We start from the raw sequence: 23,186 nt of genomic DNA, 5'->3' as shown, positions 1-23,186 counted from the left end.
AAAAATAAATTTTAAATAATTTTATAAAAAAAAAAGAAAAAAAAAAAAAATAAATTTAAATTAAAATAAAAATCCCAATTTAGAAAAATATCTTGTCATTAAATGCGCTATCATTAATCACAATTTTTTTATTTGTTAATGAAAAATATGTATATTATTTTAGAAAATGTAAAAACTCTTAAATTTATTTATTTATTTATTTATCTTTATAAATCTATTTAAGTGTAATCACAATTGTTCTAAAATTGTGTATAGGATTTTAATCAAGTTGAAAATTTGATTTTTTTAAAAATTCTTCAAATGTTGTTAATTTTAAAATTTTTTTAGAGATGGTGTTATCAAAATGGCCAAAATATGGATTTTCACTGAAATAATCATAAAGATGAGCGATATAGGGTGCCTCTACATAAACATTTGATTTTGCATATTCTTTGGATGGAACATAGTTGTAAACAACTTTTTTACCCAATACTTTTGTAAATGTATCTGTTAATTCGGGACCTGTTAACTCCTGAGCTGAAAGTGGTATAACTTGACCTGAATATTTGGTTGGGTTTTTAAATTGTTCGGATACAAGGGGACCTAGATCATTGATATCGCCATGGTCGAGTTTTAAATCTGGTTTACCTGGTAAATCTAATGAGTAATAGGTTGATCCATCTTTGGAGTCTGTATGTTTTTGCAATGGGAAATAAGTTTTAAAATTTTGAAAGTACATTGGTGCAGATACAAACGATGATATAAAATGACTATTTTGTTTAGATAGATTTCTAATATATTTTTCTATGTCTACTTTACTATTGAAATCTATAAAATCATTGTATTTTCCATTTGAAAGTTCTCTTGGGTCAGGTAATGTACTGAAAACAAAATGTTGAACACCACTTAAAAGTGCAGCATCCGCAACCTTACACCCATATTCAGTTTCTTTGTCTGGATACCCAGATGAATTTGTAACCAAAAAAACTCCATAACTATCTTTAAGTGCTTTTTCAATCTCCTCTTTTGGTTTTGATTCATCACATTTTATAACTTCTACTCCACAATCTTTTAATTTTTTTGCAGTTTCTGATTCTGTATTTCTTGTGAATGTTCTTACTTTAAAACCATCGTTTAATAATGCTTTAACCACTGCTCCACCCTAAATTATTTTACAAATTATTATTATTTTTTCTACAATTAATATTATATTTTAGCGCTTCTTACTTGTTGACCAGTACCCCCAAAAACTGAAATTAGTTTTGACATAACTTATTAAAACCAATAATATAAATTTAATAAAATGGGTGAAATAAAATTTTTTTTAAATTCGAAAAATTAAAAAAAAAAAATTAATTTATGAAAAAATTAATTTAAAAAAAATATTTTTTTATTATTTATTAAACATCATAAAATTTAAAGAATCTTTGGAGGTAAAGAATTCGTGTGTGATTCTGAAAAGATGAATCTATAAGGTTCTTTTTTTTTTTTAAAGTGAAGATTATTTTAATGATCTTTAAACAAAGTTTTATTTAATTAATACTACAATTTTATTTGATATGAGGATAAACTTGTTATTATTAATTTTTTAATTTTTTAATTAATCTTTTTTTGAAATAATCATACAACCAGTTTTAATTTCTGGTACAACCTTTTCTAATTTGAAACCTGCAGCATCAAATATTTCGTTCCATTCGTTTAAAGTTCTTTCTTTATCATTAAGCATTTGCATCATTAAAATATCAATGTAAACTGAATATTTGGTGTAAAATGGTGGTTCTGTAAATGAATTTTAAATTAATATAAAAAAATAACATTAAATTATATATAATGATGGTTAATCAAAAACTTACCAATAATAACGTTCATGTTGGAACTTTTCGGTTGCTGCATTTAAAACTAAATCTAAATCAAAATTAATACCATTAACTGTTGGATATGTTTCTAAAATACTACCGATTAATCTTTATTTAAAATAATAATAATAATAATTTATCAATTTTATGAATATGAGAATGTAGAGCATAAATATATTTTAATTTGATCATCTGAGCTAAATAGAATCTATCTCTTTTCATTTTTGTATTACTATATATTATAATTTCCATAATTGTTTTAAAAACACCCAAATCTAGCATTAATGTAATAGACCAATATTCAAAAAGCTTTTCTTTGATAATCTTTGAAATAAGCTTGAATTTATACTTTTTGGAACCTCATTCAATTTCTATTTTATAAATGTCTTCTTTTTCTGAGTTGATTTTACCTAAATTCAGATTTTTTTATTTACAATTTTTTTTTTGAAAAACAAACTAATATTTGATATCGTGGTTGCATACTTTACAACATATATTCTTTCTTGAAGACTGTTCATAAATCAATTGGTTTGATGGTGGGTCTTTGCTAATGTTTGGGAATATATATGTTCATTGAAAAGCTAAATAACATTCTTTTAAAACTGCTTCACTTTTGGGATGCTTTATTTATAGGTGATAGTCTATGTGAATTAATTTAGTGATTGTATTTTATTTTAATTAGAACAATTGTTTAGAAATAGCAGTTAGCTCTCTTATTATATTAATGAAGGACATTATAATATATAAATATTTAGTTATTGTATTTTTATTTTTATTTAGTTTATAATAATATAATGTTTATGGTGGTGCAGTACCATTTTTAGAAAATAATTAAAAAAAATCAAAAAATTAATTTAAAAATTTTTTTTTTTAATAAATTTATCATCATTTAATGAATGTTCTTTTATAATAATAATAATTACTTTTATATATTCAACAAAAAAATTTTAAAAAAGGATCCGTCAGTACAGATTAAATATATTTGGTTAATGGAAAAGATTTCAAAAACATATGACTCACAGTAACTTTGCACATATCACATACAGAGAATCGTAGTTAACTCATTTTCTACAAGAGTTATACTATTACAGAGGCTGTGGTAGTGGATTATTATCAGAGCCAATCGTAGTATCAGGGTGGTAGTATTGCACTAGAGATTTGTTTCAAACTATAGGTCATATTAAAATGCTTTAGAGTTTATATAATTATAAATAATAATAGAAATAATAAATAATAATGATAAAAAATTACAATAATTGACTTTTAATTTTATACAATTACAACCACAATAACAGCAACTTTAAGTCAATTTATTCACCAAATTTCACAAGATGGAAAAAATTTACCATGGTTTTTAAATAATAAAAAACAATAAAAATTTATTAAAAAATTAAAAAAGTTTAAAATTAAATATCTTTATTTTGATAATGAATAGAAAATTAACTAGAGATGTAGAATTTTTAATTCTATATATTAATAATATGTGATAAAATTGATGATAATTATTATTATCTATTATTATTATTATTTGTTATTTACACTATATACATATAAAGTTGAAATAAAAAGAATTTAAATCTTATAATTTTTAAAATTAAATATTAGTATCTTTTATATTCAAATATAATAATAGTTATAAATATTAACTTTATAAATACCTTTAAAGTACAAATACCCCAATGAATGATGAAAGACCTGAAAACCACAATTAATAAGAATAAAGTAAACCCCAATGAATAATGGGTGACTTGAAAAAACCCCAATGCTTGATAAAATAACATAAAATACCCAATTAAAAAGAATAAATTAAAACCCCAATGTATGATACACGATTTGAAAAAACCACAGCGTTTGAATAACTTGATAAACCCGCAATTTATGATAAAATATTTGAAAAACAACCCCAATGTTTAATGAATAACTCGAAAACCACATTTAAAAAGAATATGTTGAACCTATGATGAGTGACTTGAAATCCCAAATAAAAAGAATATACTGAACCCCAATTTAATAGAATATATCGAACCCCCAATGTATGATGAATGACTTGAAAACCCCAATTTTAAAAGAATACTGAACCCCAATGTATGATGAGTGACCTGAAATCCCTAATTTTAAAATAATATCCTGAACCTCGATATGATGAGTGACTTGAAAACCCCAATTTTAAAAGAATATACTGAACCCCAATGTATGATGACTTGATAACCCCAATTTTAAAAGAATATATTGAACTCCAATGTATGATGAGTAATTTGAAAGCCCCTTTTAAAAAGAATATATTGAATCCCCAATATTAGATGAGTCACCTTAAAAACCCCCAGCGTTAGATGAATGACTCGAAACTACAATTAGAATGAAAATACTGAACCCTGATTTAATAGAATATATGGACCACAATATATGATTAATTACTTGAAATAAATTAAGTATTGAAACTGAAAAAGAATGCATGAACTTAAACTAAATAAGTATTAAAATTAGATATTAGTTTTTTATTATTCAAATTTAATAATAATTATGTAAATATTAACATTATAGTTACCTTAAAATTAATTAAAACCCTGAATGAAACGATTTTGTTAATAGTTTAGTCTTCATCTATTTCTTAAAGAAACTTTGAATGAGTTATGTAAAACTATTAATTTAATCGCCTTCAAATTTCAATATTAATTTGAGAGATCCATGTCATCTTCTTCTTCTTCATCGCTATCTTCATCGCCATTTCCTGGGTGATCTTCATTATTATATAAGCCAGGATAAGAATTGTAAGGAAAAGGGTATGTAATTGGTGGGAGTTGAGCGGCTTCATGGATTAATTCTTGGAGTGTACTGTAAAAATTTGGCCATCTATCTTTTCCTTGAACTCTATATGGGACATTGGCACTGTTTACTAAACCTTCAACATAATTGTCTCTCTGAAAATTATTAATAATTGAAATAAATTAATATGTTTTATTTTTTATAAATAAATATGAATGTGTAAATTACTTACTTTTATATTATAAAATCTTTTTCTACATGTTGGGCAGGTGTTAGCTTGATCTGACCATTCTAATATACAATCAAAGCAAAATTTATGGTTGCAATCAATTGTTGCTATTTTTATTGTCTCTATTTGATCTATGCAAATATTACAATGGTAATCTATTTCTAATAGTCCCCTTTCTAATTTCTCTTTTTCCTCTTTTTATTTTTCTTCTTTTTCTTTTTTTAATTTTTCCATTTTAGCAAAATCATTATCTTTTTTTAAACTCTCTTCATCGAGTTTTTTTTTTTTGTTAATTTTTCTATCACTTTCATTTGATATATCATCTTCTTCCAATGGTCTCTTTTTCATTGGATTGCCAGTTGATGCAACTGTAGAAAGATTGCTTGATTCTGATGATGATCTTGTTGCTGGATAGGTTGGTATAACGTCAGTGGATCTATGAAATGGTGTATAATCTGAGGTTATATTTTGTTGGTATGATTGTGCAAACCATGGTGGAATTGGGGGATTTGATTGAGAAGAATTAAAAAATTGAGATTGGAGTTGACTTTGTGATTGGGTGTTTGGTGATCTTGTTGCAGGAAAGGTTGGTATGATCTATGGAATGGCGATTCTGAGGTTATATTTTGTGGTTGAGATGGTGATTGATTGTGTGATGGGGTATATGATGATATTGTTGCTGGAAAAGTTGGAATAATATCAGTTGATCTATGGAATGGTGATTCTGATATTATATTTTGTGGTTGAGATGGTGATTGATTGTGTGATGGGGCATTAATACATTGGTCAAGTGGGGATTGACTGGTTTGGGAAATGTTATTATTATTATTATTATTATTATTATTATTATTATTGTTATTATTAATATTATTATTATTATTGATACTATTGATATTATTATTATTATTGATATTATTATTATTATTATTAATATTATTATTGTTATTATTAATATTGTTATTATTATTGATATTATTATTGTTGTTGTTATAATCATTGGAAATTATTAAATTAGATGGTTGTGTGCAGGTGTTGCTTTCATCATTGTTATTATTATTATTATTATTGTTATTATTGTTATTATTGTTATTATTGTTATTATTGTTATTGTTATCACTGAAAAAATAATTTTTTATTCTGTAAAATGCATTAGTTAAATAATCCATTTTTTTTTAAATTGTAATAAAAAGAGTGATAATGCGAAATGTGATTTAGTGTAATTTTATTTTATTTCAAAAAAATTATTATTGTTATTAAAAATAATTAATGGGTGGAATGCAATAATAAAATAATGAGTTGATTAAATTATATAAATAATGTATATATTAATGAATATAAAATAATAAAATAAATAAATAAAAAAAAATAAATAAAAAAAATTAAAAAATTATTTTCTAAAATTTAAAAATGTAAATTAAAAAAAATTCTTAAATTAAAAAAAAAAAAAGTAAATTAAAAAAAAAATTTTAATTTTTACTACAAATAGAAATGAAATTCATTGATGGAGTTAGTTGAAAATTCATTGATGAAATTTTTCAAAAACATTGTTTTTTTTTGGTTGTTAAATATATGATATTTCTTTAAATATTTTTATAACAAATAATTTTACTTTTATATATTTAAAATAATTGATGGCATTTTTTGTTAATCATTGTAAAGAAATAAATTACTTTTTTATATTTTATTTTATTTTGTTTTATTTTATTTTTATTAATTATCTTTTTTTTACTAAATATGGAAAGTGATTGCAATTTTTAATAATCATCAAAAAAAAAATAAAAAAATAAAAACACAAAAATAAAAAAACAATGACTACAATGATAATGAACCTATATCATTTATAATTTCTGTTGACTTACCAATTTGGAGGGTTGTACACCAATAATATTTGGATCCCTACTATTGCATCTGGGTATTACTTTGTTAATCGATTAACCTGTGAAGGTAGCTACTCTCAAAGTCCTTCAGGTAGTTTCTCTTTTGCTATTTATCCAAACCCAAGTACCTAAAAATAATTTATAAATAATGATAGAAATAAAAAAAAAAATAAAAAAATAAAAGTTTAAAACTAGTATATCAATTGATGTACATATTCTTTTGCACAACAGGAGAATATCTATAATTTCTTTTAATGTTTGGATGTGATAGGATACCAACTTGGGAGCTTTGCTTTAAAATATTATGGTGTTTTTTTATTTGTAAATGTGGGAGGTTGGGTTTAATAATTATAATAAAAAATGTAAGAGATACATCAAATAACCCATTGAAAAGCATACATTTTTTAATAAAAATAATTTTTAGCTATTCTAAATTCAAAAAAAATTTATATTTTGATTATATAAACTTGTATTTAAAAAAAAAGAAATAAATATAAACTATTAAAAGAATAAGATTAAATTTTTTTATTTATGTATAACCTTATTTAATTTTAATATTTAAATGTGTAATCAGCAGAAGAAGCATCAAAGTCACAGGTAACATTTTTTCCTACACCGCTGGAGAGACGTTTAAGTATTTCTGAAAACCCACGCCCCATTCACCCCATCACACTTCAAACACACTTTTGTAAAAAAAAAACAAATTAAATAACTTAATTTAATAAAAGCAATTTTCAAAATTGGTAGATAATATTAAAAAGAATAATAAAGCTGTAAACACTGTATTCACCAGACCCCAAATCAACGATAACTCTGTATTAATGAATTTAATTGTTTGTTTGGGTATCAAAAATCTTTACTATGTCGGCAATGGCATCACTAGTAATTGTTTTATAAATAATTTATTATTTATAAAAATTTTAATTAAAAATAAAATTTTTTTTGACAAAAAATAATTAATAAAATTATAGCTTTAAAAAGTAATAATAATTGAAAATAATATACTTACAAGCCATGGTTACCACCAATATCAACAATAGTATTGAATGAGCTAAAGTCAATGGCTCCTCTAATATTTGACATGGCGGCTTTGGTGTACACTTGCATAGTTTGGTTAAATAATTCTTTGTATTCTGTATGTGAATCAAAGATTTCCCAAAAATGATCAAAACCTATATTCTTTGGACCTGTACATTCATTTTGTTCGAATGATTGTTGGAGAGTTTCAAACATTTTATTTTTTAAATTTTTCAATTTTTTTATTTTTATTTTATTTTTAATTTTTAATTTTAAATAATAAATTATTTAAAATAAAGGAAAATATAAATATATTATTTAGTTGAGATATAATTATAACTGTAATATTCATTTAATTATGAATTATGGTCTTAATTCATATTTTTTGTAATGTGACTTTTTTTTTTTTTTTTTTTTTTTTAAAAAAGCTTACTTAATAATATAATAAATATTATTAGTGTAAGCGACAGTGTTTATTTATATTAAAATATAAGAAGAAGTAGGGGTTGGGGTAAGGTTGGAATAACCTATCTAGTTTAAGAAGTAGTGAGGGTTGGGGTATGGTTGAATCAACCTATCTAGTTTAAGAAGTTTTTTTTTTCTTAGATTTTTGTTCGATAGCAGGTGATTTCGGACTACCTGATTGGTACGTAGTGGATTTGATTGGTGTGGATATTTGGCTAACATTTCGAGTACGGTTACTTTTTGTAGTGGTATTCGTATTTGTTATGGCGGTTTCATTTTTGGAATTTTGTGAAGTTAATCTTGTAAGGATGTTGTTTAGTGCGTTAACCCTGGATGTTCTTAAGGGCTTGTTGGTTGATGATTTATTGTCATCTTGAGGTGATTGGTTTTTTAATTGTTTGTTTGTTTCATCATTAGATATTTCATCATTATCTATTGTGTTAGTTGGATTGTTAGATTCGTTATCAGAAATAGTTTCTTTGTGATCATCATCTTGATCATTAGAGTCGTCACAATCATTTTTGAGTATGGTAATGAGGTTCTCAAATTCTTTATCAGTGTAGATCCCCGACGAGTCTTCATTGATCATTTGATTCATTATGGTAGTGATGGTATCAATTTCTTTATCAGTGGCGGACCCCGAAAAATGTTCATTGATTAATTGATTCATTTTGGTAATGTTGTTATCAACTTCTTTATCAGTGGAAACCCTGGACATATCTTCATTAATTAATTGATTGATTTTGTTGTTAGGATGATTTTTTGATTTTGTTGCAGACTTAATCTTAATACGATAGTATGGTGATTGGAGTAGCTTTGATTTGATTGGGTTATTTTTGCTTTCGATGAGGTGGAAAAAGGAGGTATTGTTTTTGTTGACTTTGATGTGAGAAAGGAAGAAGTCAATTTTTAGGTTAAGTTGTTCTTTTAACACTTTTTCAATGTCTTGATTGGATGAGTTGATATTTCCAATTACCATATGGTAATCGTCGCAGTGTGTGATGAACTTGTTCATCTTGTTGGTGGTATCTCTTTCATTAAGGAGGTTATATAGGTTCTCTTTTGAGAGAGAGATAAAGAGAGTTTTCTTTTTCTTTTTGTCGAATGAGATCTTTTCTATATCTGTGTACTTGCTGAAATGAGTTATATGCTCATCTGATATTTGGTGGTTTGGGTAGTATAATCTTAGATTGATGTTGTTTCCATTTTTTTCATAAGTGGATAGTTTGTTTTCTCGATCAATAATATCTTTAACACTTTTTTGAATTATAGAGATGCTTGATAAGAGTATATCTTCAACGCTATTGAAATTATTATGGGAAAAATCCTTTTTTTCCATATCTTTCCAATCTTTGGATAAATCTAATATGATTGGTTTTATGTTTGAAGATGGTGGTGGGAAAGATGTTTGTGGTTGGATTGGCTTTTAAAAAGACAAATTGGTGAAGATTGGAGATTGCCGAGATTGAAGATTAAAGATCTTTAATGCGATCTAATTTCTTTTGATCTATGTTTTGTGGTGTATAATTACTATACGTTGATATAGCTTTTAAAAAGCTGTTGGACAGTGCTAAAATTATTTGATAAAACTTAATTTATAAAAAGTAAGATTTTATATGATGTTAACACTTGTCAATGCATATGAATACATTACAAAAAATATCAAGCCCAACCAAAAAAAAAAAAAAAAAATCACATAAAAGATTTTCTGAAAAAGGAAAAAATATGCCTCAAGCCGGGATCGAACCAGCGACCTTAAGAACTTCAGTCTCACGCTCGTACCAACTGAGCTATTAAGGCATTTGTTCTACTTAACAAGTTCTCAATCTGCAACAATCCACTTGACCCAAGTTAGCGATTAAAACTCGATTTATGGTTATCCCATATTGGTTCCATTAAATTAAACAATGAAATTATATCTGCAATTTCATTTGTTCCTACCACCAATACCACTCTACCAAACACATTACCCACCACATTACCTACCACCTTTATTAATAAATCATTCGAAAACGAATGCTCGCATTTATTAAAAAACCTAATTATCCAATACCAATCACAACCTCAGATTGGATTTAAACCTAACATTATATGCAATTACACTGATATTGAAGACTTTTTACATATAGTAAAATGTTTAAGTTATTCCAACAATAAAATAGAAGATTCAATAATTGAATATTTTAACTTACTAAAGAAATTCGACAGAAAGTCAAAGCACGAATTCAAAGACTTTGGTATCATTATACATCCACCTGAACAGCCAACCACCACCACCAAAATAAAAAAAGATATCGTACAAATAATTATGGAAGATATTAATAATAATAATTACAATAATACTGTTCTTGATGATCATTTTGCTATTTTAAACACTCAAAAAACAAATAAAATAAATATTAATTTTAAAAATTTAAATATATTGTCTTTTAACATTAACGGCGATTTTACTACTAAAATAAAAAATATTATTAAACTTTCTATAAAAAAGAATATAAAAATTATATGTTTACAAGAAACTAAACTATTTACTCGTGATGAAATTAAAAATTTAAATAACTTATTTGAAAAAACTGATTTTACTATCTTCTTTTCTTCAATTGATCATATTTATAAAAACGATATTTCAACACTAAATACTAAACCTAGAAATTCATTAAATAATGATGAATTATCTATATTAAATAAATTTGAAAATAAAGAATTATCATATAAAGCACAATCAGGTATTGCTACTATTATTCATAAAAACTTACTAAACAATTTAATCCATAATGACATCGTCAAAGATTCACAAGGTAGATTACTGTTTCTACCATTCAAATTTGATAATGGCAAACTGGGCATATTAAATTGCTATGGTGAATCAGAAGAATCAAAAAAAAATAACTTTTTTAATATAAAATTAAAAAATTGTTTAAACAAAATCAACACAAACTTCAATTTAGAATCACCAGAAAATATTATAATACTATCCGGTGATTTTAATTCATTTTACCAACCTAATTTTGATAAACTATCAAATCTAAACAATCACGTTAATAATGATTCAACCGTCCCTTATAATAAATTTCTTGAAGATAATAATCTAATGGACTTTTATCATGATTTTAACACTAACAAAGACTATACGTGTATAACAATTAGAGATGATTACACAACCAAATCAAGAATAGATGCACATCTATTAGACATAAAAAACAGACATTTAATAAATTCTTATAAAATTTTATCACATTCAAAAATATCAAGTGATCATAAACCTGTTAAAATATCTATTAACATTAACTTTATAAACAATGAAAATCTAAATTCTACAATCGAAAATAATAATAAAAATTTTATTAAAAAACTTTTACCATATGAACAACAAGATTTTAGTGAATTTAAAAAACAATTATCAACTGATCTAATCCAACTGGAAACTGAATCAGAAAATTTAAATTCTCTAATTGATCTCCAAAATCTTGTAAATAAATTCTCTGAAACTATTTTAAATTCAGCCAACAATAATTTAAAATGGACTAAACCACCAAAAGAAAAAAATGACATATTCTTAAAAAATGATTTATTTTTTAAAAAAATCATTAATAAACTACATGATTGTTACCAAATTATTGATTCACTAAAATCAAAAATAACAAATGACATTCAATTAAAAATTTCTAAAACAAAAAAAAAATTACTACCAAAATTTGATAAACTACAATCAATAATAAATGATACCTTAACAGACCATAACGATAACTGGTTTGAATTTAAATATTTCTGTACATTAAGTACATCTCCTTCTACAAATGATATTCAATTAATAGATAATATATTAAAATCATTAATTGAAATTAAAAAAATATATATTCAAAACTTATATAAAAACAAAAAGGAATCAAATTATGATTCAATTAAAAATTACAAAGATAAACTTGAAAAATTAAAAAGATCAAGGAATAAAGAATTTTATAATTTAATAAAAAAAGATAAATATAAAACAAACCAACAAGCATCCTGTGTTGCAGTTGACAATAATATAATTTCCAACCCAACATTAGTAAAGAAAGAATATGAAAAATATTTTAAAAACTTATTAAATGAATCACCACAAAATAAATCAAAACCAATATTCAATAACCAAAAATGGTACGAAATCCCATTCAGAGGTAGTGATAAATGGTTTAAAAATGAATTTTACAAAAGAAAATTATTAAATAATTTTAATTTAAATGACTTAACCTCAACAATTTCTTTATTATCAAATAATAAAGCAGCAGGGGTTGATGAAATATTAAACGAATATATTAAAAATTTACCTGAATCAGGTTTATTTATTCTACTAAACATTTTTAACTGTTGTAAAAACTTAAAAAAAATACCACCCTCATGGAAAAAAGGTAAAATATATACAATCTATAAAAATGGTAATAATCAATCATTATCTAATTACAGAGGTATAACTATTTTAAGTAACTTTTATAAATTATACGCTACAATGTTCACTAAACTAATACAAAATTATACCGAACTAAATTGTCCTTTTTCAGAATCCCAATATGGATTTAGACCTGGACGTTCAACAATATCACCAATATCAGTACTGAACAACATCTTTTTAGATTCAAAAATCAATAAAAGAGAACTTCATGTATTATATATTGACATACAAAAAGCTTTTGATGAAGTACCACACTGGGCATTAATCGAAGCATTAGAATTTAGAGGTTACCCACAAGAAACAATAGATATTATATCTGATTTTCTATCAGGTAATAATATGAAAATTATCACACCACATGGTATGACTGACGATATTTATGTGACTAAAGGAGTTATTCAAGGTCATCCATTATCCCCATTTCTTTGGGGTCTATTTTTTGATCCTTTATTAAATCTACTAAACACTAATGTAACTGGTTATAGAATCATTAATAACCAAAACTTAGGAATATCAAATAATACATTTGCTGATGATTTGGTTGGCACAACTGAATCATTTTCACAAATATCTAAACTAAAAGATTACATTGGAGAATTCCTCGACTATTATTATTTAAATGTAAATGTTGGAAAATCAGCATATACATTTAGACAAAATGAACTAAATCAACATCTCACATACGAATTAAAATGGAAAGATAAATCTTTTCCAATTTTGAAATTAAACCAATCATATAAATATTTAGGTGTTAACATAAATCTAGAACTAGATTGGATGGATCACCAAAAAATAACATTTAAAAAAGCAAAATGCGTTTTAAACAATTTAAAAAGAAAATGTTTATTAACATCACAACTAGTTGACACAATTAATTCAATGGTAATTCCAATAGTTACCTATGGTACTGCCATAACCAAATACACCCAAACATCCATAGACAACTTTATAAAAGAAATCTTAGGAGCAATAAAAAAAAGTTGTAATTACTTTAAAAATACAATATCAAATTTCTTTTACCTAAAAAAGGAAAACTTAGGTTACCAACTATTCGATTTGAATAATATTATTCACCAGAACAGAATACATAACCTTTGCAAATGTCTAAACACAAATGAGAAACAAACAATTTTATCTTTCACCCAAATTATAAATAAATATAGACACTGGAAGGGAGATAAAAATAAACTATATCTAAAAGGTAAAATAATTGAAAATGATTACTCTTATATTAAAAGGTGGTTCGATTCAATTAAAAAATACAACCTTAAAATAACACAAAACATCCCTGTTTTAAAAAATTTAAATAATATTCCACTTAACTTTATAACAAATAGTGAAATAATATTATATACCAACGAAGAAGCTCATATAAATTATAATTCATTATTAATTAAACTAAATGATAAATATGAATTACAAGATAAAAATGTCATTACACAACATTTACCAGAATGGTCTAATGAATGCTCAAAAATCTTAAAAAGATTAATTTGCACCAACTCTACCAATAACATAAAAGATGAATTTATGAATTTACTTTTAAAAATCACAACTTACGACAAATTCAATTACAAAAATATATACCCCAACCCATTAATAAGACAAATTAATCAAATACCTACTGAATTCTATACAGATGGTTCATATAAAAAAATTAACAATAAAAGAAAAGCAGGCTATGGTATATATAACCAATCCGAGAATATAAGTTTAAACTTTATAGAAGGTACTGCAAAAACAATAACAGGAGCCGAATTATCAGCACCTACACACATTCTTTCATCATATCCAATCAACCATAAAATAAACATCAATACAGATAGTCAAGTCTCAATTGACATAATTGAATCACTGATACAAAACCCATATCCAATCCAATATTTTGGAACTCCATTCTTTGAAATTATAAAAAAATTATTTAAATACAAATTAAAAAGAGATAACTTTGATGAAAAAAATACAAACTTTATTAAAGTTAAAGCACACTCAAATATAATTGGTAATGAAATTGCAGATAAGCTAGCAAAAAAAGCATTAACCCTACCAATTTCAAACAATTATATACCACCAACATTTGCATATAAAAGAAACAAAAAAATAGCAATAAAGTTATTTGGAACCCAAAAAAATATGTTAAAATGTTAAATGAAAATAATAGAATTAACACAATTAATCAATATAAACACCAAAGCATCATACTACTTGATACCATAAAAAACACTGATACTTACATTCACCTTAAAATATTAGATAATCTACCATCAAAATTCCATACATTAATGAACAAATTAATAACTAATAATGGTCCATGGCTAGATACATGGAAAAGAATGAGGTTGCTAAAACCAGAGTTTAACTCAAACTGTAAAAACTGTAATAATGATATACCACAAACATTAAAACATATACTATTAGACTGCACAGACTTTGAAACAATAAGATCTGATACAAGGAGAATCATTACAAACAAACTATTATCTTTATCCAGTACACTCAAAAACTCATCTCCAATCATAGAAACATTAAGCTGGTTTGATAATTACAATTCCACAAACATCTCACAAAATAACATATTTAAAAATAAATTATTCACTGATAATAATATTCTATCTAGTGCAATAGGTTATGTCCCAAAACATTTGGTTAAAATGCTAAAGAATCATTGTAAATTTAACGAAAAGGAAATCATTGAATTTACATCTTTTTGCACAAACCAAATATGCAACAGAAACCAATTAATACTAACAAAAATCATCAACAAAAACAAACCACTCAATCTATTAATAGAAGAACCACAAAACGACACAAACTTATAAATATTACCACTTTTTTATTTTTTCTTTTTCTTTCTTTTTCATTTTTCTTTTTTTCATTTTTTCATTTTTTTTTTTTTTTTTTTTTTAAAAAACAATATATCATTTTATTCTAAATAAAAGATATATATGGCATCTGTACATATCCATAGTCAACCGAAAGGATTAACAAGACTCTACTCCAATGCACTAAAGTTATACCGAGCTGTATACGTGCTATTTAACTGGATAGAAGGTTTCCTTTGCAAGGAAACACTAACCCAAGGTTCTCCGTACAAGATGAAACTTATGCTATGCTAATCTGCCAAGGGCTGTAATGTTTAACTCATGTTCTATTAGTCTAAGATGTGGGCATCTTTTATGAAGTAACACCACCTTTAAAGAAAGTTGGATCTCCGGAAATTTATTATTCTTGCAATAATAAATTAAGTTACCTCAGAATAATTCAATTTATTCAACCAAAATTGCAACGGTTTAATTTTGCTTCAAGTAATATCTGGTCAATTCAGATACTTAGGTCTTATAATTAATAAAATAATAAAATGGAATAAACATTCCAATATATTTTTAAAAAGCAAAAAAGCTATTAAGGCATTTATACACAAAATTTACATACCACTAGTGTATCAACACTTTTTTATTATAGTTATTATTACTATATCTTTAACTATAATTAATTACCACTAATTACAACATCATTCATTTTTTTAATGATATTTACTACTTTTTATACAATTCATTTTATTTTTACACACTTTTGTTGATTTTTATATAATCTACATATATCACCACATACACTTTCATTAACTGTTTTAAATAAATCCAAAATTTTCTTTGATTTTTTAAAACTTTTTTTAAGTAGACGAAATCTAATTGAGATCTCACTAGTTGATCGGTGTATCTCTTTTATTTATTCATTCACAAACAAAATTTAAAAAAATAATAATAAAAATAATGGTGATGATAACTTGGATACTAATAATTGCATTATTCCACTACAAAATAATCAACATTCTGCTCAAAATCCATTTTATTCACTAAATACTCTTTAAAATACTTATCCAGAATACCTAAAATGTATTTCAAAATTTAATAAGTCTGGTCACCTAAATAACACTTTTAACATACTAAAAAACCAGAACTATTAAAACGAAAATTACCATCCAAAATCATCATATAAATTAAACACAAATTTTCAAAAAAAATTTTTAAAAAATATTATTAATAATAATGAATAAATTCTTTTTTTTGAAACAACAACTACACCACATCACAACATAACCAGTATAATCTAAAACTACACTGGTGCATCTAAGGTAAACAGAACCAAAGATAATACTACCACAACATTCACAAATGATTTGACAAGAAATATTTTCCTAAAAAATCATCCAAACAAAACCTTATTAAAATCAACATCGAAAAAGGAATATTAAAACCAAAATTCACAATTCCAGAACCATTTGGCTTACAACCAAATAGTATATCACTTTATGTTGATTTTAATGCAATGTTACTAACATTTTTACCATTAAACTAGATGATGAAATTATACCTTAAATTCATCAGACCCTACCACTATTATCTACCAAAAATTAAACCTACCACTTTATTTACCACCAATAAATGATTCATTCGAAAACGAATGTTCACATTTATTTATTACCACTTTATTTTTCTTTTTTTTTTATTTTTCATTTTTCTTTTTTCTTTTTTTTTTTTTTTTAAAACAATATATCATTTTATTCTAAATAAAAGATATATAGCATCTGTACATATCCATAGTCAACCGAAAGGATTAACAAGACTCTACGCCAATGCACTAAAGTTATACCGAGCTGTATACGTGCTATTTAACTGGATAGAAGGTTTCCTTTGCAAGGAAACACTAACCCAAGGTTCTCCGTACAAGATGAAACTTATGCTATGCTAAACTGCCAAGGGCTGTAATGTTTAATTCATATTCTATTAGCTAAGATGCGGGCATCTTTTATGAAGTAACACCACCTTAAAAGAAAGTTGGATCTCCGGAAATTTATTATTCTTGCAATAATAAATTAAGTTACCTCAGAATAATTCAATTTATTCAACCAAAATTGCAACGGTTTAATTTTGCTTCAAGTAATATCTGGTCAATTCAGATACTTAGGTCTTATAATTAATAAAATAACAAAATGGAATAAACATTCCAATATATTTTTAAAAAGCAAAAAGCTATTAAGGCATTTGTTGAATCCATTCTAATGAAACAGTATCAACATCTTTAAGGTGATTTTTATTATTAACAATCCTAAAATAGCAATAATTAATTAATTACCTAAAGGTTTTTATAATAATATTCTTAAAATAGTAATAATTAGTTTTATAATAATATCTCTTAAAATAGTAATAATTAGTTTTATAATAAATAACTCTTTAAATAGTAATAATTTTCCATAAATAATATATTTAGTTGAAAATGTCACATGTTTAACATATATATACATTCATGTCAACTTGTTTATGACACTATAAATACTCCAGTAATAATTCTTTATTATTGATTCTTATCATCTTTTAACTTCTAATAACAATAACAATAAATAATATAAATAACTAAAATACTTAAATAAAGGTTTCTTTACTATATTTCTTTATTAACTTAATAGGGGGGTCATTTCATTACACCATCAATAAGGGAACTAATATTTAAACCAAAAAAATGTATAGAATTCCAGGGGTTCCGGGTATGGTCAAGCCAATCTATCCCTAAGTCATAACTATACAAATAATCCCTCTCTATATTATTTATAATCCTATTCATTAATAGTGATTTCCCTGTCATTATTTTTATCCATCGAACGGAAGAGACTCTTGGACTGATTTCACAACCAGCTTTAACAACTTTTTTTGAGTTTTTTTGAAGACATTACATGCCTCTTCCCAAGTGATTTTAACATCCTATTTCGAATATAAAACTTTAGTAAAGTTTAAAAAGATAAATTTTGTAAATTAAGAACTTACCTTGTTTCTATATTATTCATTTAACGTTTTATCAACGTTTCTTATAATATTTTTACTACAATTATTGATAGGAATTAAAAAATTTTGATTTTATTAATGAAAAAATTAAAAAGTCATTTTTTTATTTTTAGTTTTAATTTTTTATTTTATTACTAGTATTTAAATTTGATTATTTATTTCAATTTTTAAATGAATTGTTAAAAATTGATACAAAAATAATTTTCTTTTTCTAATTAATCTTTTAACTATCACAAAGTTTTCATAAGATCAAATAAAAATAAAAAATTATACAAATAGGCATTTTAATTTTATTAATTTTGTAATATTTATTTATTTTTTGTATTATATCAAAATATATTAATAATAATATAAAGTGAATTTTTTCCGTTTAATCAATGCTACATGTTACGGTTTTATTTCCTAAATTCATGAGGGTTATTTCACCACCACTAAATTGACAAATGATTTCTCCACTATTATTAATTATGTGCATTTTTGGTGGAGCATAATCACTTATGAGGTTAATACAACCTTCACCACCACCTTCAACTACCACTTTGATAACTGTTTTTCCATTTGAAATTTTCTATAGTTATATTAGTTTTAATTATAAATTCAAATTTATAGAGGATAATACCTACAATATTACTTTGTGATGTTGCTGGTTCTAATTAAAAAGAAAAAAAAAATAAGAAAAGAAAAAATTAGCAAATTTTTGAAAAAATTTATATAAAAAAACAAAAATAGCATACGCAAAGTCCATTTTCCTGCCACTTTTCATTTTAAATAAATAATAATAATATTAAAATTAGTTTTTTTTTTTTTTTTTATACAGTTTATATTAATATTTACTTTTTATTTATTTTTTATTATAGTTAATATATTAGAATGAATAAATGAACTGGTATTTATAATTAAAATATTGTTTTTTTTTTTTTTTTTATTACATTTTTTTTTATAAAATTTATTTTTTATTAACCCAAAAAAACACTCCGTTAACCCCTTTTTTTTTATTAAATTTTACCTTCTTTTACTTGGAAATAAACAATTTAAATAGTTCACCCAATTTTTTTATGGGGTTGTTCAACAAGAAAATTTTATCTTTTGTTTCTATTAAAAAATAAATTACTATTGGAATTTTAAAAGTTTTTTTTACTATTACATGAAATTATTATGTTTTTTTTTAAAATAAAATTTTATTGTTAGGGTGTGAATATAAGCGTCAACACTGATATAAATAAAGCACGGTCACCATAAAACATGTAAGAGCCAACCAATTTTGCACTAATTTCAAAAAACAAAAAAACACCACTAAATTTTTAAATTACAAATTTATGGAAAACTTCAACTGCTTTTAAATAAAATAAAAAAATTAAAAAAAGCGCGAGAAAAAATTTTTTTTTTTTAAAAATTTAATGTGGATTTTTAAAAAAAAAAAATTTTTGAAAAAATTATTTTAAGATAAAGATGATTGGAAAATGAAGGTAATGACAAACTTAAAATAAAAAATGATTGAAAAGAGTTTATAAAATAAAAAATGAAAAGTAAATGGGCAAAAAATTAAAATCCCAAAAAATACATTAGCTTCAAACTACCAAAAAAACACAATGGAAACTCAAGATTTAGAAAAAACATAAATAAAGAAGATATACAGAGATTTAATTAAATATGACATAAAATAGAAAAATAAATGAAATGAAAACCATCACATTCGAAATTATAAATAAAAAGGGGTATTATAATTAAATAAAAATTTATTTTTTAGAATTAGATTTTATTTTATTTTATTTAAAAATTTTATGACGATAACACTGATGTTTCAGTATACTATTACTGAAAATATTTCGAGAAGCTTTATTGAGTTGAAATAATTTTAATATACATTTTTAATTGAATTATGAAAACAAATTTAAATTCCTATATTTTGTATTCCAGACCAAACTTTACTGGATAAGGTCTAAATATTTTTTCACCTAATACTGGTATTTGATGCTCTACCAAATTTACTTGGCCAGAGAAAATTTGATAGAGATTATGATCTAAATACTTATGGTGGTTAAACTTTGTAGATATTGACTATTTTTACCAATTGAAAATTTTCTATTTGGTAATTTTGATTTAAATATTATTTGTCTTTTGAGGTCGATAAGCTAAAGGAAGATTTCTATTTTGGTGTATTGGGGAGATAACTACTTGTATTGGTGGGTGATATAGAGTTATCATTATTGCCTGATAAACAATAATTGTTTTACTGGTACTATGGGACTGGCTTTTTAAAAACTAAATTAATTCTTGTTGATGAAACGACTATTTAAGCACTCTTTATTTACTATAAATTTTGATGGTTCCCTATGATAAAATTGGGCTTGGTTGTTGTGAAATATCTATATTTAAATTAATTTAAAACAATATTAATAAATAATTTATATATTAACTAAAAATAAAGATATTTACATTTTTATGTTGATGTTTGTTGGTGATGAGGGGTGAATGAATATTAACACTTTAAAAACTAAAACGTGACTCCTTTTTGTTAAAATATGGATTTGATGAGTTTGGTGCACCTGTGGAATCATAACGTGATTCATTTTCAAAGTGAGATGGGTACTGGGATGATCTTGATGAATGGGATGGGGATGGGGAAGCAGAAGAATCATAACGAGATTCTTTTTCAAAATGGGATGGATACTGGGAAGATCTTGATGATGATGATGAGTTTTGTGCACCAGTGGAATCATAACGAGATTCCTTTTCATAGTGAGATGGATATATTGATGATGGTGATGATTTTGGTGCACCTCTTGAATCATAACGTGATTCATTTTCAAAGTGGTTTGGGTATTGGGAAGATCTTGATGAATGGGATGAGGATGTGGCTGCGGAAGAATCGTAACGGGATTCTTTTTCAAAATGGGATGGGTATTGGGATGATTTTGATGATGGTCCTGAGGTTGGTAGACTAGTGGAATCATAACGAGACTCCTTTTCAAAATGGGTTGGATATTTGGATGGCGATGATCTTGATGATGGCTTTGAAGATGGGGCAGCTGAGGAATCATAACGAGATTCTTTTTCAAAATGGGATGGGTATTGGGATGGCTTTGATGATGATGAACCTGAGAAATCATAACGTGATTCCTTTTCATTGTGAGATGGATACTTTGATGATCTTGATGATGATGTTGGTTCAACTGAGGAATAATAACGTGATTCCTTATCAAAGTGGGTTGGATATTTGGATGGGGCACCAGTGGAATCATAACGAGATTCCTCTTTTGAATGGGATGGGTATTGAGGGTATGATTGTCCTTTAAATGGTGGATTATTTTGGTTGCTTGGTTGTACCCTGAATGATTCTTGTGAATTTGTGTTATATTGTGATGCCCAATTATTATTTTGTGAAAAATGTTGTGATTGATTATGTGATGGTGCCCTAGTATGACCATATTGTGTTGCCGAAATATTATTATTGTATTGTGATGCCCAATTATTATTTTGATTATTTGGTGTAGAATATTGTGATTGATCATGTGATTGTGCCCAAGTATAATTATTTTGATTTGGTGTGGTATAAAGTGGTTGTGATCGGTGAAAATGTGATTGTGCCCTAGTATTATTATTTTGGGTTGAGTATGGTGGTTGTGATTGGTGATGATGTGGTTGTGCCCAATTATTATTATTTTGATTTACTGAATATGAATTATAGTTTTTTGATTTGCAGTTGTCATCTTTGTTGGTGCTGTTATTAGTGTTGTCGTTGTTGTTTAAGTAAAATTTATAATATGAATATAAGCAAATGAAGACAACACAAAGGACAAATATTAATAAATAATAATCCATTTTTTTTATAATTATTTAAAATGGTGTGTAAAAAAATTAAAAAAGGCTGAACAAGACTTGAGTAAGCTGTATTGGAATTGAATGGAAGCAATAAAACTTAAGCTGACTATATAAAAAGGGATAAAAATTTATTAATATTTTTTTTATTCTATAATATATATATATATCAAATTACCTATTTATTTGTTTGCTTGAATTTTACTTAATATTATTTTCTATTAAATTATATATAATGTGAGATAAAAAATGAATTTTTAATAATAATAAAAAAAAAAATAAAAAAAAAAATAAAAAAAAAAATAAAAAAGAGTTGTGTTTAAAATTAGTGAGAGTTTTTTTAGAAAATATAATTTTTTTTGAATTTATAATAAAATAAAGTTTTTTTTGTTTGAATATATTATATTAATATTGTAGCAGTTTAGTTTATACCTTTCTTATATTTAATTGGGCATTATATCTAAAAATATTATTTGATTTGAAAATTTGATTAAATTCTCATTCGAATGATATCCAGAAACCCCCCTTTTTTATTCTAAAACGATTTGCAAAAAAAAATTAATTAATCAGTTATTATTCTACATATCATTAAATGATGGATAAAATTTAATTTAATTAGAAATAATAAGTACATAATTTAAATAAATAACATCTAAAAACAATAAAATTTAAAATAAAAATAAAAAAAAAAAATAATAAGTTTTATTTTCTTTAAAGTATTTTTATTATTTTTTATTTTTATTTTTTATTTTTTATTTTTTATTTTTTATTTTTTATTTTTTATTTTTTATTTTTTATTTTTTATTTTAATTTTTATTTGTTTTTTAGATGTTATTTATTTAAATTATGTAATTTAATTTTAATATTTGGTAATTTTTTTTTATAAATTTATTTTTAATTTTTATAACTATTTTT

At 24.4% G+C, this 23,186-nt stretch overlaps 6 protein-coding genes across 6 annotated transcripts; 1 reads left to right on the top strand and 5 right to left on the bottom strand.

The window, feature by feature from the left end:
• Positions 1 to 259: 259 nt before the first annotated feature.
• On the bottom strand, positions 260 to 1,248 carry DICPUDRAFT_76765 (uncharacterized protein; the record flags this gene model as incomplete). Its single annotated transcript, XM_003285779.1, has 2 exons — positions 260 to 1,141; positions 1,207 to 1,248. 2 exons carry the CDS (start codon positions 1,246 to 1,248, stop codon positions 260 to 262), a joined length of 924 nt encoding a protein of 307 aa, XP_003285827.1.
• A 331-nt stretch (positions 1,249 to 1,579) lies between these two features.
• DICPUDRAFT_76764 (uncharacterized protein) lies at positions 1,580 to 2,353 on the bottom strand (the record flags this gene model as incomplete). The annotated part of the gene is made up of 3 exons (XM_003285778.1): positions 1,580 to 1,758; positions 1,843 to 1,943; positions 2,319 to 2,353. The coding sequence occupies 3 exons, from the start codon at positions 2,351 to 2,353 to the stop codon at positions 1,580 to 1,582; spliced, it is 315 nt and encodes a 104-aa protein (XP_003285826.1).
• A 2,151-nt stretch (positions 2,354 to 4,504) lies between these two features.
• DICPUDRAFT_149741 (uncharacterized protein) lies at positions 4,505 to 7,937 on the bottom strand (the record flags this gene model as incomplete). The annotated part of the gene is made up of 5 exons (XM_003285777.1): positions 4,505 to 4,753; positions 4,831 to 5,021; positions 5,133 to 5,282; positions 5,318 to 5,943; positions 7,714 to 7,937. 5 exons carry the CDS (start codon positions 7,935 to 7,937, stop codon positions 4,505 to 4,507), a joined length of 1,440 nt encoding a protein of 479 aa, XP_003285825.1.
• A 367-nt stretch (positions 7,938 to 8,304) lies between these two features.
• DICPUDRAFT_149740 (uncharacterized protein) lies at positions 8,305 to 9,165 on the bottom strand (the record flags this gene model as incomplete). The annotated part of the gene is made up of 1 exon (XM_003285776.1): positions 8,305 to 9,165. One exon carries the CDS (start codon positions 9,163 to 9,165, stop codon positions 8,305 to 8,307), a length of 861 nt encoding a protein of 286 aa, XP_003285824.1.
• A 5,732-nt stretch (positions 9,166 to 14,897) lies between these two features.
• Positions 14,898 to 15,434, top strand: DICPUDRAFT_76760 (uncharacterized protein; the record flags this gene model as incomplete). Its single annotated transcript, XM_003285798.1, has 1 exon — positions 14,898 to 15,434. The coding sequence occupies one exon, from the start codon at positions 14,898 to 14,900 to the stop codon at positions 15,432 to 15,434; it is 537 nt and encodes a 178-aa protein (XP_003285846.1).
• A 3,388-nt stretch (positions 15,435 to 18,822) lies between these two features.
• DICPUDRAFT_149737 (uncharacterized protein) lies at positions 18,823 to 22,274 on the bottom strand (the record flags this gene model as incomplete). Its single annotated transcript, XM_003285775.1, has 4 exons — positions 18,823 to 19,020; positions 19,076 to 19,101; positions 20,372 to 20,473; positions 20,948 to 22,274. The coding sequence occupies 4 exons, from the start codon at positions 22,272 to 22,274 to the stop codon at positions 18,823 to 18,825; spliced, it is 1,653 nt and encodes a 550-aa protein (XP_003285823.1).
• Positions 22,275 to 23,186: the final 912 nt, after the last annotated feature.

Source organism: Dictyostelium purpureum (genome assembly GCF_000190715.1).
Source record: "Dictyostelium purpureum unplaced genomic scaffold DICPUscaffold_54, whole genome shotgun sequence".
NCBI lineage: Eukaryota > Evosea > Eumycetozoa > Dictyosteliales > Dictyosteliaceae > Dictyostelium > Dictyostelium purpureum.
Note: the sequence above shows the minus strand (reverse complement) of the source record. Positions and strands in the feature narration are given on the sequence as shown.